We start from the raw sequence: 15,823 nt of genomic DNA, 5'->3' as shown, positions 1-15,823 counted from the left end.
AGTGGCTCACGGTCCAGTAAGGTAGCAAAAACATGTAGGGTTGCTTGACTCTAATTTATTTATTTATTGTATGTGTTAGGCGGCCCCTCAGATAGTTGGCTAACTGGTGTTTGTAAAGGCCCGTCTACAATTGCAGTCCTTAACTGTGTCTGACTGACACTGATCACTGATTGGCCGACGTGACGTTCTGACGTCATGCGTAGTGTGGGCGATGGTCCGAACACATTGTTCAACTTGAACTTTTTGTCCCAATCTGCGTCCTTTGTTTTAATAGAAGAAAGAACACTCGTAATATGTGCTGTATCCGGTTCACGTTTCAAAAGATAAACAGAAAATAGCATTTACTTTAGCCTTACAGAATATAAATAAATGCTATTGAACTCTCACAAATTTTCCAAGTCAACTAAAGCATGAAAATAGTAAACAAAAACAATTGAAAAAGGAATTATTTTAGCACTCTAAATTTACTGCACTCTGGCGACTACTTTATAAATCGTCACCACTTTTGTAAACCGAGCTGTTTTCCGTTATTTCTGTGAATCAATTTGAATACACATACATTTCGTATCTGAGCGCACGTCACGCTCTAAGATGTGAAAGAGTGGAAGATAGGAGCGGATAAAGCTCCCGCTCGCGAGGACGAGCCTTGAGGTTGTCCGTGTGATGATAAGCTCCAGAGCCGCAGGCGTCGCTCCCTGAGACAGTAAGCTCAGCTGTGGGACAGCGGCGAGAGGCATTGTTGTAGAACAATGGCCGCGCGGTGTTCTGCTCGCGCGCGACTGTGCTGCCCCCTGGGCGGGTGGTGATCGCAACCTGCGCCCACTAGCGCCGCGTGGCGGTGGTGCGCGGCACTCGCTACCCACTAGTCTCTCATGAAGCACGTGCCGCGCGTCAGTTGACGCCCGAAGTCATCTGCTTTTTTGTCAGTGGTTCGTCGATTATCTTGTTCCGGCTTCGCGATCAATCACCCCTGTAGCAGGTGGGCGCAACTGAATAGGCGGCATATGGCCACAAAACAAAAACTGTGCGGTTGAGCAATGCCAACATAAAAAATAAAGTTTTAAATATAAAGAAATCATTATTAAACATAATGACTTAAATAAAAAAAAGTAATTTTACGTTATTAGTTCAGAATTTATAGAATGTTGTATTAACGGTGTGGCGAATTGAGTATGATTGCAACCTATTATAGCCTGTAAAAATATTTGACAATATTGAATTATCTTGTTATCAATTAAATAAGCATGGCTGATATGTGCCCATGAGCAGGCTTGTGCGTGTGTGTGTGTGTTTTTTTTTTTGCAATTGAAAATGAAGTTATGATTTTCAACACTCGTAATTTGCGAATATGCTGTTTTTAAGTTTTGAAACAAAAGATAAAGCACTTTAATGTAGTGTTTTGGTCTTTACGTATTGAGAAAATAGATAATCTGAAATATTTATGAACATTCCCAGTAACGAACGACCAAAAATAAATAATTAAAATAATATAGCCAACATGTTCTTTCGAAAAGTTAACGACCTTTAGGGGTTTAGTTGCTGATAAATACCGCACAGTTGCCGATTTGCAAAGAAAATAAGAGCTTTAGTTAAAGCATTGAGTTGCGCCTCTTTGACATTCAGAGCTTAATTTGAAATAATTTTTAGTAATGTGACTTGTGAACGATCTGTGATTTATTTCTTAATATAATTATTTTGACTCTAAAAAAAATTATTGTTGAGGAAACACTTAATGTTTTTTTATATATAAATAAAAGTGCGAATCAACAAATGTTACATCGTCAGGTTGGAGTACTTTTTCTTTTTAAAACGCGCTCGTTAAAAAAAACACGCTGTTTTGCATATGCCTGTCTAATGCGTATATTAAAAATAATAAATAGGATGCATAACTATTAAATAATGTTTAGCACCTAAATGCAAAGGAATCGAGAGACCTCGGTAAATGTTTATATAAATACCAACATTCGTGTTAATTTTTGTGCAACCATACGTGTTTGAATGTATCAATTGATTCTTCAAGGCACTGGTTACTGGTCGTCTGGTCCATTCCTGTTTGCGTATTTGCTTTGAATGCGGCTACAACTTCAAATAAAGCCAATTAGTGCGGATTGCATTAGATGGGTAATTATGTAAATTAATATTAGGATTTTAGAAGCCAAAGATGGTTATATATTGTGCAACAATTAGGTTAACCTAACAGTGTTTTAGACCACCAACACCACCTTCCATCTCTAATAAAATCTTATAAAAATCCTTAATTTTTGTGGCATTGCATATCAAGACACTGAAATACAAATTAGACAATATTTTATTAAAAATTTAAATTTATTAAAATGCCCTAGATCTTGAACCCAAAGATTGCTACGGAGAACCTGGATCCTAGTATAGTTCGGCACAAAACTAAATTTCTTTGGTTTTATGCTGTGAGGTTGGTAGTGTGAGAAATATTAGTGACCGATTTCAGAAAGAAAAAAAAGGAACTATTTTTAAGCTGGCAGTGAAATCTTATGTTAACTTCTATACTCGTTGCATCAGCCGACGCAACTTGAAACTTTTATGAGCGGCCAGGTGTTCCGAGGGTCACTACAGCTCTTACCCAGCTAGCCGGCGATGTGCAGTTGTTGACGATTGTAGTAAAGGTGGGTTTACAATTGAAAATTAAGAATTAAGACTTAGTCGTGTACTTACCATATGACTCTATGAAAACTAGTGGAATGGTTTATGATTGTCGTGTGTTAATTTTGACGGGTCGTGTGCGAACCATATGATGACTTAAGACTTAACAGAAATGATTATATTTTATATTTTACGTTAAGACTTAAGGGAAGCTACCAATCACAACAAACCGGAACCTTTCAGCCGGAAGTTTATGTCTTGGTATTGGACCGAGCGAGGCAGTATTTTTGGTTAGAATTCGTATGTTTGTAATTACGAATTAATTTAGACATGAGTAAACATTCTTATGCAACAATTTGACATTTCAGTAGATGATGATGATGATGAAAAATAGATATCCCATTTGTCAATAACCTATTTCAAACCTGCTTCTCCATTTCGAACAATGGCCGACCATGTTTTTTTGTGCTGCGATTGGTTGGAATTAACGACTTCTATGTCAATCATAAACTGGAAAATGTAGTTTTGAATTAATCGTGTGCTCGATGTTAAGTTATAATTCTTAAGGAAGTCAATCGTAAACCCAGCTTAACCCCCCCGCTCAGCGATTACTGCCGACACTCCTGGCCCAAAACACATTCTAACTGAAGGTCTTCCTTCCTTGGATCCTCGAAGGACAACGAAGACAGCAGCGCATTCGTCAGCTGGTCCACGAGTTGGTTATCTATATATTCCCAACAAATCCAATTGCTCATCACGGCTGGATCCCTGTATTCGCCACCGACAGGACGCCTTCGATTTCAGTTGGTCGCTATGTACACAATGTACACAAAATGATTCCCGCACAATCTCCGATGCCAGGGGCAATGAACCTCCGGGCAGAGCAGTCAGCTTTTTCCTCCAATTTTTTATTTTTTTTTTTAAGTTATACTTCTTTAGGCGCGTTATGAAAAAATGATGAGTGAAATTTTAAGATGCGCGCGCATCACTGTAACACAAAATTAACAGGTTGAAGCTGCGCGCGCACCATGTGCCGACATTTTCACAGGAAGATGGCGGACCCACGTGTATGAACATAAACCCACATTGGGGACATACCAAACGTATCGGTGTGCCAAATGAAACTTTATGATAGTGAAATTACCATGGAATTTATTTTGGTAAACTAAAATAGTCATAGTAAAGAGTAAATTCCAAGGTTTTAAAAAACCACATTATTTTGGTATTACATTAAATATAATACACATTTTCCTCGTAACCTTCTGTCAGAGCAGTGGTTATACTGCGCGGTCAACATGCTGAAGGGCCGTGGTTCAAAACTCGGCGGTAGGTTTTTTTTTTTTTTACTTTTTTAAAGTTATATTTCTTTAGACGCGTTATGAAAAAGACGATGAGAGTGAAATTTTAAGATGCGCGCGCATCACTGTAACACAAAATTAACAGGTTGAAGCTGCCCGCTAAACCGCTCATTAAGTCTCGAAAAAAAGCTACCAACAAAATAGAAATAGAACCTCTATTAGTCGCGCATGTTGGCACGCTCGTCGCCTCTGATCGCTGTTTTCATATTTATAATATTTATCCACATGTTTCTAGTTTCTACATTCACAACACGTGTTTTAGTTTCATACAAGTGCGAATTATATTCAGTAGTGATTTAAATTGAATATTTTGATTAATATTATTTACTATTCGTAAATATTAGTAAATAAATTGTGCCTTTTTACTTTTTCAAGTGCTCCGATATAATTGAGGTTAACCATGTGTATGTATTATTTATTGATATAAATAAAAATATTATTTAATATAATTAATACTAAATATTATTAAATTATTAACGTTAAATATTTATTATTGGTTATTAAATATTTACAAAATAAAGAAATAAATTTAATAAAACATTTAAGTAATAAAATATTTGTGATAAAAATTAAAATCGAACACCAAAATAAAATATTAATTTTTAATATTCATTATTAAATTGAATCAATAATAAATATTTATAAAAATAAATGAACAAATATAATGAAAACGTTTTGATAAAAATGAAAAGTGAATATTAAATTACGAAAATAATAAACATTTAAAAAAAAATAAACTTAAATTAAATTTTTGAATTTATTATTAAATTTATTTATTTTCTTTTAAAATATTAAATAATAAATAATTAAAATAAAGAATCTTATAATATTTAGTAAAATTGTCATATATATTATCTTCTAAATTTTATTTATTTAATTCAATTTTAAACTGAACTTTATTGACTGTGTTGACTATCTTTTTCCAGCCCTTTTATTATTTTATTGTAATTAATTATTGCATGCAATTAAAAACTGTTTTTAATGATGCCAAAGAAGTATAACTTCTCACGCGCGTACATAAGTACACGCACCCATTATTATTATTATTTTTTAGGTTATTTACAATTTCATCACATTATTACGTGTACATTTTTACGTTTACATCTCATCAGCTCTTCGAGCTTTTTCGCGAATACATACATTATCACATTTTTACACTTTTGGGTTTACAACATTTACATTTTTAAGCTTATTGGAAAAATGAATTCCATCTATTCTAACTAGTGCTACCAACAGTTGGCGCTGCCAGCCAGAGCATGCCACTTGTTGGGAAGGGCAACTGAGTTTCTTGGTCCCGTTGTAAGCAAGGTAAATAGACACGTGAACGGGAAACATCTGCAGACTTGACTCGTTCTTGCAGGGGGGTTGGTTGATAACACGATTCTTTTGTAACTGAACATTTACGAAGATCCCAGCATGATTTTTTAACAAGTGTTCTAGTGAATTTTTTAACAGTTTGTTGCTTGGCTTCTGGACTGCTCCCTGATGATGGCGACTGCAACGTCGACCGAAACGTCACGTCGGTGCTATATTTTTCTTCGACGCGGCTACAATCCGGAAGCCAAGCAACTCCGGACTTTTAACCGCGAAAGCCTGCGATCCTTTTTTAACAGTTAAGTTATGCATCGAGCTGGTGTAAACTGTTGCATTGTTGGAAATGTAGAAATGTTGCTTTCACTGTACATATGATTCTAACGCACCGAAAACATACCAAATTATTTCGCAGCCACATGTCTAAAACGCATAACTTTTCTTACAATTTTAAAAATATTTTTTGCCGATGTTGCTGGAAGGTATTTCAGACACGCAACACGCAGTTCTGTCATCAGATAGACGGATATAGTAACGGAAACTGCATGCCAGGAAAACGCCATTACGCCGAGAAGGATGACTCTGACGTTTTTGAGAATTTCTTGTACTTGGACTCGCGTTGGTGTCAGCCTTAAATGGTTTAGGTAGAGAGATAAGCCAAGACTGTTTCCCACGAAACACTGTAGTTTATTTTTCTGTTTGATTCGAAGGTATAAATGAAAAAAAGTGTAGCTCCAACCCTAACCGCTTCAGTTATTATTTTGATTTTTTAGTCACACGTTTTTTCTCCTGTTTTATTCGTATTGTCTTCGGAGGTAATCCATGCTGTTATTAGGGGAGGCCGAGGCTAGTTGTTACTGGCATGTAACTTTTTTTTTTAAATTATTTTTAACAGCGTGAACATACAGAACAGAACAACTTGCCCCGTGTAACAACCACCCATTGCCTTCTTGTCGTTATGTCGTAACACCTGTGTTCAGTGTGAGGACGTGACTCGTGGGCACCGCCGTGATTTGGGGGGGGGGGGGGGGGGGGGTGCATCCCATCGATTTGACTTTTTCGAGGCACATTAAACTTGAAACACTCCCATACGTTTCCTACTTTTCCTATCATCGTCCTATCCTTAACAGAATAACACAAATTGGAAGAAGTTAAATAGCAAACATGTATAAAAGTTATAGTTAAAATAATCTGTTCGTTAAAGTAATAAACATATTTGAAATAATGAGTGCAAATAAAAGTAAATTTATCAAATTGTAGATTTCATTTGACTCCTTCTTTGTATCCATACAAAATAGCGATAATTCAATAAAAATCATTCAATTTTATTTATAAAAGTATGCAATCATTTCATCAATGTTTTGTTATGACGTTGTCACGTTAAACTATCGTCAGTAAACCGACTTTACAGGCAACCAATTTTTTCTTAATCTTAATATTAATGTTAGATATTTTTGTCAAATTATGGCCCATGTGTGAAAAGTTACTTTCAATACATTCAGCTTACAAAAAAATAGTTTAAAGCCATTGTTATTCTGTTCGAATTTGCAGTAATTTACTGTGAACCAAAAAAAAATCTAGTTTGTGCTTTAAGTAATAACAGTAGCATGTAATCTAACATGATTAGTATAAATAATTGCACATATTTTGAACCAGAAAATGTACATTTAATTATTCATACAAATAACTATTTATTTAAGAGGGATATAGTTCGATTCAGAAAATAATACACAAGATGACACACGTTTTCTCAGATTTAAAGTTGTGAGATACGTTTCCTGCCCATTTTAAAATCATTTTGTTTGTCACGGAGGGTGCTTTTGTTTTGCATTTAAAGTTGCAGTATCTGTTATTTTGTGGTATGATATTCTTGAGACGTCTATCAACAAAAGTGAATTTCCTTTGCATTAAAAATAATTTAAGTTTTCTCATAAAAAGGTTTCTGAGTATAAATGACTTCGTACGCAATATTGTTACGTATTGTGTGTGACTCGGTACTTTGCTTTCTTTTGGCGAAAACAGGACAAAAATAACAGTATTTAATGATATTTTTTTTTTTTTTTTTCAGAAAATATTTTTACGTTTAATTGTTATATTAAGATCGTGAAAGTTTATGTTTTGTCTTAAGCTACTAATATTGTCGTTAATATGTACTTCACGTTAGGAGCGTACTAAAACTAGTCCACTCCTAATTTATGTTTGTTAAAGGCATAAAACGCAAACATGCTTGCACATATATTTATTCTATAGTCTGCCTACTGAAATAGAATCAAATATGAAAAAAGTACATTATATTTTCTATAAAAAATTACCAAAAACGAACTTTGGGCATGAATTTCGCTATATCTTTCACGTCATTGTGATTTTTTTGTAGACAACAATACGTTCAATTTGTTTTGTGGTCTCAATTTGTTTGTATGAAATGTCGCAAATGAAAATGAAACAATACAGTATTAAATTTAAACAAAACAAATTCGTTTCCGTGTAAAAAAAACACGGAATATGTATTTGGCGCTGGTTGCTCGTTAAATTTCTAGCTTATTTTTGAGAACGGTAGGATGCGGTTCGAAAGTATCAATGTGCTCGGAGAGCATAAACTATTTGAATTTATTCATTTCGTACTAACCAGTCGTCTAAAGTTTTCGTACGAAGACGTGAAACCCAATAACGTAATAATGATTATCGTGATTTATGAATTATCCGCGACATTGCCTCTTCGATTTAAGGCTTGCATTTCTTTAAGCCCGGGATTCCCAGAGGCCCATGGCAGGACGATGCGCGGGGAGTGGAGGGGGGTGTGGGTAGCGGTGATTCTTGCGATCCGGCCAGGCGTGGCATGCCTTACGTCAGCGGCCGGCGCGTGACGTCAGTGGCCGGCGTGTGACGTCAGTGGCCGGCGCGTGACGTCAGTGGCCGGCGCGTGACGTCAGTGGCCGGCGTGTGACGTCAGCGGTCGCCCACTGACGACTCGCCCCGAACCTGGCGCGCGTCGCGTCTTGTCTCTGGCGTTCATAGCAATATTATGCTTTCCCCACATTTTGCATATTCACAGGAAGAATGTAATCTTTCCCCCCCCCCCCCCCCCCCCCAAAAAAAAGACCTTTCATTTCGTTCATATCTGAATAAAGTTAGGCTACTTTTCATTTAGAAAAAAAAATACTTTAAAATAGTTAATAATTTTTTCGCATGATTCTTGACATACAATCGCGAAGTTTAGCTTTTCGGGAGTACCCCGAGAAAACCTACCGGCTCGCTAAAAACATTTCCACTCTAGCTGAAAATTCGGGGTCGACCTTTATTACTTTAATATTATATTTCGAAACAGAAATTTATCTATGTTACACCCTCTGTAGAGTCCAATACCCGTGATAGAAGTATTATGAAAGATACGCAAAGTACTCTAGATATAGTATGAGCCTGATGCAGGTTCATCACGTGAAAATAAGTTGAAAACATACATGAGAATCGCTGTCTAAAGTGCTTTGAAGATTCAGCCGAACCAGTCGTTTATTGAAATTAAAAAATAAAGTATTGATGATGGAATGTCAAGCATGGGGATAACGACCAATTGAACGACGCTTTACAAACACTGCAAATCTTGTATCTGAACTAAAATTATTTAACTATAATTAGGATAACACCTTTATTTCAAATACATTTTTATGACATTGAGTAATAATATGGTTTCAATAGGCTGATTAATAACCTACACGTATGTTCGCGCGGGACGAACTACATACTTCGACGCCTGGCAGGCATGCAACACCCAACACCCAAAACTCTGTTTGATTAAGCTGCCTACAATCAGGGGCACTGATTGCTAAGTGATGTACACGCCAATGAAGATACTCGAAGAAAACACTGAACTAATAATTAAACTAAAACAACTACAGATGTTACCTAAAGAATATAATCGTGAATTCTTAGCAACCATATTTGTCATGAAACACAACACGAGAAAAAAAAATGTGCGTGCGCCTTTATTTGTTATGTAATAACTTATTTTAAATAATATCTTGATAATTAAAGGACGTTTTACTTTCCGTACCGCAGTTTAAAAAATGCAGCTCTTGAAATTTGAGTATTGCGTTTTAAATATGGAAGTCGGGCAGCGCGTTTAACAGCTGCCCGGACTTGAATCAAGCTGCCAGAAAAATGACTTTACAGCGCTTTCGGATAACGACTATAAGCTCGGCCCTTAGTGTCCGTCAATGTATGTATTTCGACGGTAAATGAGACATCCTGTTTCCAGCCGCTGTGGCTTGGGGCATAGTGACTTCCAGTATTGGGGTGCATTCCTCGCATTTTAAGAGCTACATTTTGTGAACTGCGGTACAGTAATAAAACGTCCTTTCATTATAGTGTTGTGGTTTACTAGAAAATATTTCCTCGCAAATAAAGGCGCGACCACAATGTGAACTTTATCCTTACTTTTGACATGTGGATAAATAAATCAGCCTTTCAAAAACAACCAATTCCTCGGTCTCACAAACATTTATCGTAAATATGCGTGTTACTCAAAATTATTTCAGTTAAATAATGTTAGGTAATGGACAAGATTTTCAGTGTTTGTAAAGCTTTGTCCAGTTATACATTAACCTTATGCTTGACATTCTATCATTAATACCTTCTTTATTAATTTAAATAAACGACTGGTTCAGTTGCATATCAGTCTTTGAAAGCACTTTAGATCATGAGTAGCATATATATTTTCAACTTATTTTTACGCGATGAAGTTTCAGCCGAAGTTGATCTGTCAAATTCAGACTCGCTCTGCATAGTGCACTTGACTATGCACACTTTTAAATTGTGCCACTAAAAATTGAAGTTTTGTGGATACCAAAAAAAAAAAAAAAAAAAAAAACTTGCAGCTTTTCGTAGTATAAACTTCGATTAGTAAGCTTTCGGTTTGTTTGAACTACCATCAAATGCTATTTGGTAATCTTCACGTTTGAGCTTAATATATTTCGAGGGTTATGTTAGAATCTTTGATTAGATTAGGACTGGTCTGGGTTTCCCTTCAAGAGTAGCTTTTGTCATAGAAACAAAATACCATAATTGTTAAAGTAATTTAATTATATATCACAACGATTTAGCAACAGTAAAAATCACAAAAATTAGACAACTGTTTGAATGCTGTCAAGCTTAACCCTTTACTTTTATTAATTGTTTCAAATTACTAATTGCTGGCATTGACGAACTTAAGAAATGTGTGCGCAAAAACTCTTACACACAAATAGTGCTTTAGGCTGCTACAGATGATTTACGTAGTCTTTGAAAAATACTTTAATGCTACTGTTTGGAGTACTTTATTCGACCCACTTTTTATATGTACTTATTCTGACCAGTGTGTCAAAGTGTGTATGTGTGATATTAAACTGACATTGTAGTAATGAAAAACTTGCATGCAGTCATTTAAAATATACATATTTTTAACCAGACGTAAATTATTATACTTTTTTTGTTTTGTTTTGTTTTCAGATTTCAACCTGGCTTCGTGAGAGTTCTGAAGAGGAACAAGGAGACTGCTTATTCTGAAATTGCATTTATGGGAAAAATAATCGTGACTGCAAGTCTTTAATTTTTGATTGGAGTAACATTAGCAACATTTTTTTTTTTTCGGTTCACAAATTTTGAGATATCCTAAACTATCTGAAGCGCGAAGGGCAGTTGACACGAAATGGCTTTCTGGGGCAAAAAGACTTTCTGCGTGGTGACCGGCGCCAGCAGAGGCATCGGACGGTACTTCTCCATCGAGTTCTCCCGCCACTTCGCGGACGGGTCCGTGGTGGTGCTGCTGGCGCGGTCCGAGGCCGCGCTGGACGACACGAGGGCCGCGATCCTGAAGAACAACCCGAACCTGCGCGTGTCGGCGGCTCGGGTGGACCTCTCGCGGCCCGCGGCGGGGGCCTACCGGAAGATCGTGAAGGCGGCCCTGGACGAGCACAAGCTGTCCCCGTCCGACGTGGACCTCGCGCTGCTGGTCAACAACGCGGGCACGGTGGGAGACGTCTCGCAGGCCGCCAGGGACGCCGGCGACCCGGCGCAGTGGCAGGACTACCTGTCGCTCAACGTCACGTCGTGCGTCTGCTTCACGGCGCAGTTCCTGCAGGTGTTCGGCGCCGACTCGGTGAAGAAGACTGTCGTGAACATCACGTCGCTGAGCGCCGTGGCGCCCATGAAGTCGTTCGCCTACTACTGCGTCGGCAAGGCCGCCCGGGAGATGTACTTCCGCGTGCTGGCCGAGGAGTCGCCCGACGTGGACGTGCTCAACTACTCCCCGGGGCCCATCGACACGGACATGGTGTCGGAGGTCATCGACAACGTCGGGCGCAAGGACATGCGCGACATGTTCGTGAACCTGAAAGACACGCAGAAGTTGGTCACGTTGGATCAAACCACGTCGAGGATCATTAAAATTTTGGAGGAAGGAAAGTATTCGTCTGGAGACCATGTGGACTACTACGACACCAAATTTTAAATTACTTAAATTTTCATTTAAGTATTTGACAAGTGTGTTAAATTACTTCAATAATGGGGGGGGGGGGGGATATATTAATTGTAACTATTCCATGCACCTTAATTGGTATAATTTGGTTCACTTTATTGAATGTTGCTACATAAATGGATATCGGTTGCATTACAATGTGTATCAATCAGGTTTACAGTATCCGCCTTATCATCGTTACTGTGAGTTTACATATGAAATATGTTTTTGATGTTGCTATGGTATATTTTGATGTGCATAGCCTCGTTTTACATCAATTATTTAGGACTAGTCAATGTGAAATATTTCATCATTTTAAAATGCCTTGGTTTTAATTAGTAACTATGTATTAGTATTGCTTGAGTGCTTGATTATGTGGGTCTAATAATTTGAGTTGGTTGAATTTTTTTTCGCTGTGTTGTACAGATTCAGTAATCTAAAGTCTGTACTGAAATGGACATGAAAGCCGGTGTGTGAATGCCTTGTGAATACTCCATGCACTCATCCTTTGGAAAAGGCCTTTATTTGTAGTATTATAGATCTTACTAGCAGTATTGCTTGAACTTGATTATGTGGATCTGATAAATTGAGTTGGTTAAATTTTTTTTAGCACTGTGATATACAGAATCAATAATTTTAACTTAAATGAAAGCAAGTTTGTGTGCCGTGCTCCATGAACATTTTGTGTGATCACTGAAGAGCATTGGCAACTTAATACAATTACATTTAATTATGATAATTTAGCCATAATTGTGTTGATTGCACGGTCCTTACTGCCTGTGGAGGCAGCGGCAAACCCATGACTTTTATTAGCTCATCAGCGTTATGAGCCCCGCGATTCAATAAAGTAATGTGACATGTTCTGAGCCCAACTACACGGTGTGAGGCTTAATCTACTCGACCGCATAATCTCTCTGAAAACTTTCCGACGTGTTGCAATTGGTAACTTATCCATTCGACACGCCGCAAATGGTTTGCTAAGCATGTGCAACATTTTCTGCAATATATATATGCATACCGGATTATTAATACATATTTAGTAATACTGATGTGTATTTGTTTAATCATTTGTTTATACTTTATATTATAGTTCTTTAATGAACTATAAAAAATGCATTTATCTGTATTACTGTGTCAGTCAGCATAGGTGTGCCCAGACATTTCCATTAGGGGGGGCCCTACTAAATTTTTATATCAGAAGCTGAAATTAGAATGTTAAATAGCCTAAATACATTCACTCATTGCCGTGTTTATATTTTTGTGCAGTATCAAAGAGATATGTTTACTAGTTAATATTTATATCCGTATAATTTTAACAATCTTGAAAATATGTTTGTTTTTCCATAGACAATGTTTTAAGTGTACTTACACATCTTTCCCCCTCGAATTTCCAATAGCTTGGTCCAGATCTACCTTGAAATGAACTTCTTTTTAGTGAATGCAAACACAGAAATTCAGATAACAGAACTTTAACAAACCTCTTAAAATATTTTTTTTTGCTTGGCCATTTTAAGGGACCTCATGTTTTAAATAAACTAAGGCGGCTGTATTTCCAGACGATAAAATGTTTAAAAATATAGTTAGCATGCTGCAACACTGAAACACAGTTTGAGTGTCACAGTGTAAGGAATATACGAATATTAACGAACGCATTAGAGAAAATGCCGATCTGAGTGATTACATTAGGGGGGCCATGGCCCACCTGGCCCCCCCTGTAGGCACGCCTATGTCAGTCAGAAAACTTAGATAAGTGAGCATAGTATTTTAGCGTTTCATGTATGTTGGTGTATTGCTGTCAATTTTGGGTTCTGTATATAACTTTTTTACTTTTTTTATTAAATTTATATTTATGTGATTTTGATTTTAATTAACTTCCTAGCATATGTGTAGTTTTTTTGTGGTACATTGTACGGAAACGTAAAGTTTATAAATAAGGTTGGGTTCAACATGTTTTTTTTAAATTTTAATCACTTACTAGTAGGTATTTTTAAAAGGCTATTTCTGTAAATTTTAGCAGACACCTCCCTTAAAATTTCGTGTTCTGTTACAAATATGTTTAAAGAATTTTTACAAAGTGTTATAATATAATGGGTGTAAAAAGTCACGCAAGTCATAATTGCAAATAACTTATGTGCGTTTTAAAGTTTTTTTTACGCCTCAATTCAGGTATCCAGACAGCATTATGTCCCATTGTGGCCAGTGGCCACGCCACATTTAATTTTTACACTTAAGTAGATAAAATTTCAATTATTAATAAAAAAATTCTCTGTCTTATGTTTGGCATTTCAGCTTTAGTACGAATATTTTTATGTTATTTAAAATTGCAAAACGCAGCTTTAATCGTTTGTTCGTATTTAATTAATGAGGTCTTTCAAGTAAAAAATTAAAAGTATTAAAATAAAAAATATATAAACCATAGTGGACCGACGGGGCTTTGAACCCGCGCCCGGCAGAGTTTATGTGGAGTTTAGAAACGGAAACTATCGTTTTCGACACCGGAGTGCGGGAGTGGCGTGTGACGTCAGGACAGAGTGGCATGAGAGAGTCGTCGACAGAGCAGAGTGGCGCAGTTTGGCTACCCCCTTGCAGGTATACTAACACACAATCATCAAACAAAGAACTTAAGAAAAAATCATTAAAAAATTAAAAATACGAAAAACTAAATGTAAGTTTTCATTTCTCTAGCAGAATAATTATTTCAATTTCTATGTGTAAACATTGGAGTTCATATACTCGTATTATTCCCTGAGATTTCGTCGCAATAAATTTTCTTATTTAATTAAAATTGAATGCATACTTATAAAAATTGATACAATGGTTATACTGTACCCTTTTCTTTACAAAAACCCTGGCTACGGCCCTGGTGTAACAGCATCTTGTCCGGATTAAGGTGAACTCTACATACTGCAACGAAAATCTTAAATAATGATTTGTTTTTTCAAAGATACCACCTCCACAATCGTCACGTTGGATGCACGACCCTCCAGCTGGTGTAGTGGAGGGGGGGAGGGGGGACCATGGCATGGCTGCAGTGGTTCCCCTTTGCCTTCTCGGGTAGGGAATGGTTTATTAACTGAAAACAAAAGACCCCTACCCAGCCGGTAATTGAAGCCCAGAGCCTTAATCAATTTTTTTGAAAAAAAAAAAAAATGTTTTAGACTTTTTCTTGTTGCCAGTTTTCATCATAAACGATTCGACCATCAGCCCTGTAAAAGTTGAAATCGACATTCATTTGTTAAGTTCGACAGTTGTATTGACTTTTGACGCTTGGCTTTACAACCAGGGCCGGTGCAAGGTAAATTGGCGCCCCAGGCGAAAAACCTTAATGCCCCCCCCCCCCCCCCCCCCCGGCCGGACACCCCAAAAAAAATTTTCCTTGCCTCAAAATACATCACGTAAGCCTAAGAATTTGTCAACAATCAAATGTAAGCAGGCTTGTGTTTTTTTTTTTTTTTTTTTACTTATTGCAAATCATAGACAGGCCACCGTGGACTTTAAATAATTACTTATATCAATATAAACATTCCAAACTGTTACAAAAATCCATTTTCATCTAGTTTCAGTAATCGTTAAAACATATTATATGAGCTGTTATGTGTCGTGCTGCGCCGCCCCCAGCTACTTTGTGCCCTAGGCGGTTGCCTAGTTCGCCTATATGGTCGCGCCGGCCCTGTTTACAACCAAACCTTACCCGGGGCTCGAACCCAGGACGCCTCGCACAGAGAGTTGGCGGGCGTCCAACTGATGTACGGAGTTCGGCGCCATTGAGCCAGCAGGCAGGTGTCTTTCTAAATAGCAGTGGATTAAACATGCTGAGTATAGGAATACTAGTACTTTAGAATCCAAAAAAAGGAATTTCTCTTGGCTAATGTGGGCTCTCGGGAAGGAACGTAACTGGCCAAGAAACCCCATCTTGCTCGCGGCTTTGTGGGTCACCTCGGCAAGATCGTGTCCTGTTTAGAACAGTAGGAGGGTAATTTTCCGGTATTCAACCTCTCTTGTGGGGAAGCCTTCTTTTCACAGACGAGAGAGCCAAATGCCCGATCGTGCA

The 15,823-nt window shown here is 37.3% G+C and overlaps 1 protein-coding gene across 5 annotated transcripts in view; it reads left to right on the top strand.

Moving 5' to 3' along the window:
• The window catches only part of LOC134534190 (sepiapterin reductase), a 36,888-nt gene extending 23,261 nt beyond the window's left edge, over positions 1–13,627 (top strand). For 4 of the 5 annotated variants that reach the window (XM_063372348.1, XM_063372349.1, XM_063372350.1 and 1 more), the window contains one exon: positions 10,767–13,627. In XM_063372348.1, coding sequence (XP_063228418.1) covers positions 10,966–11,766 — 801 coding nt within the window. In that variant the 5' untranslated portion in view covers positions 10,767–10,965 and the 3' untranslated portion in view covers positions 11,767–13,627. Of the gene's footprint in view, positions 1–766; positions 980–10,766 lie in introns of those variants that run through there. The other variant, XM_063372351.1, reaches the window with a different exon arrangement.
• Positions 13,628–15,823: the final 2,196 nt, after the last annotated feature.

Source organism: Bacillus rossius, chromosome 7 (assembly GCF_032445375.1).
Source record: "Bacillus rossius redtenbacheri isolate Brsri chromosome 7, Brsri_v3, whole genome shotgun sequence".
In the NCBI taxonomy this organism is placed as follows: domain Eukaryota; kingdom Metazoa; phylum Arthropoda; class Insecta; order Phasmatodea; family Bacillidae; genus Bacillus; species Bacillus rossius.
Note: the sequence above shows the minus strand (reverse complement) of the source record. Positions and strands in the feature narration are given on the sequence as shown.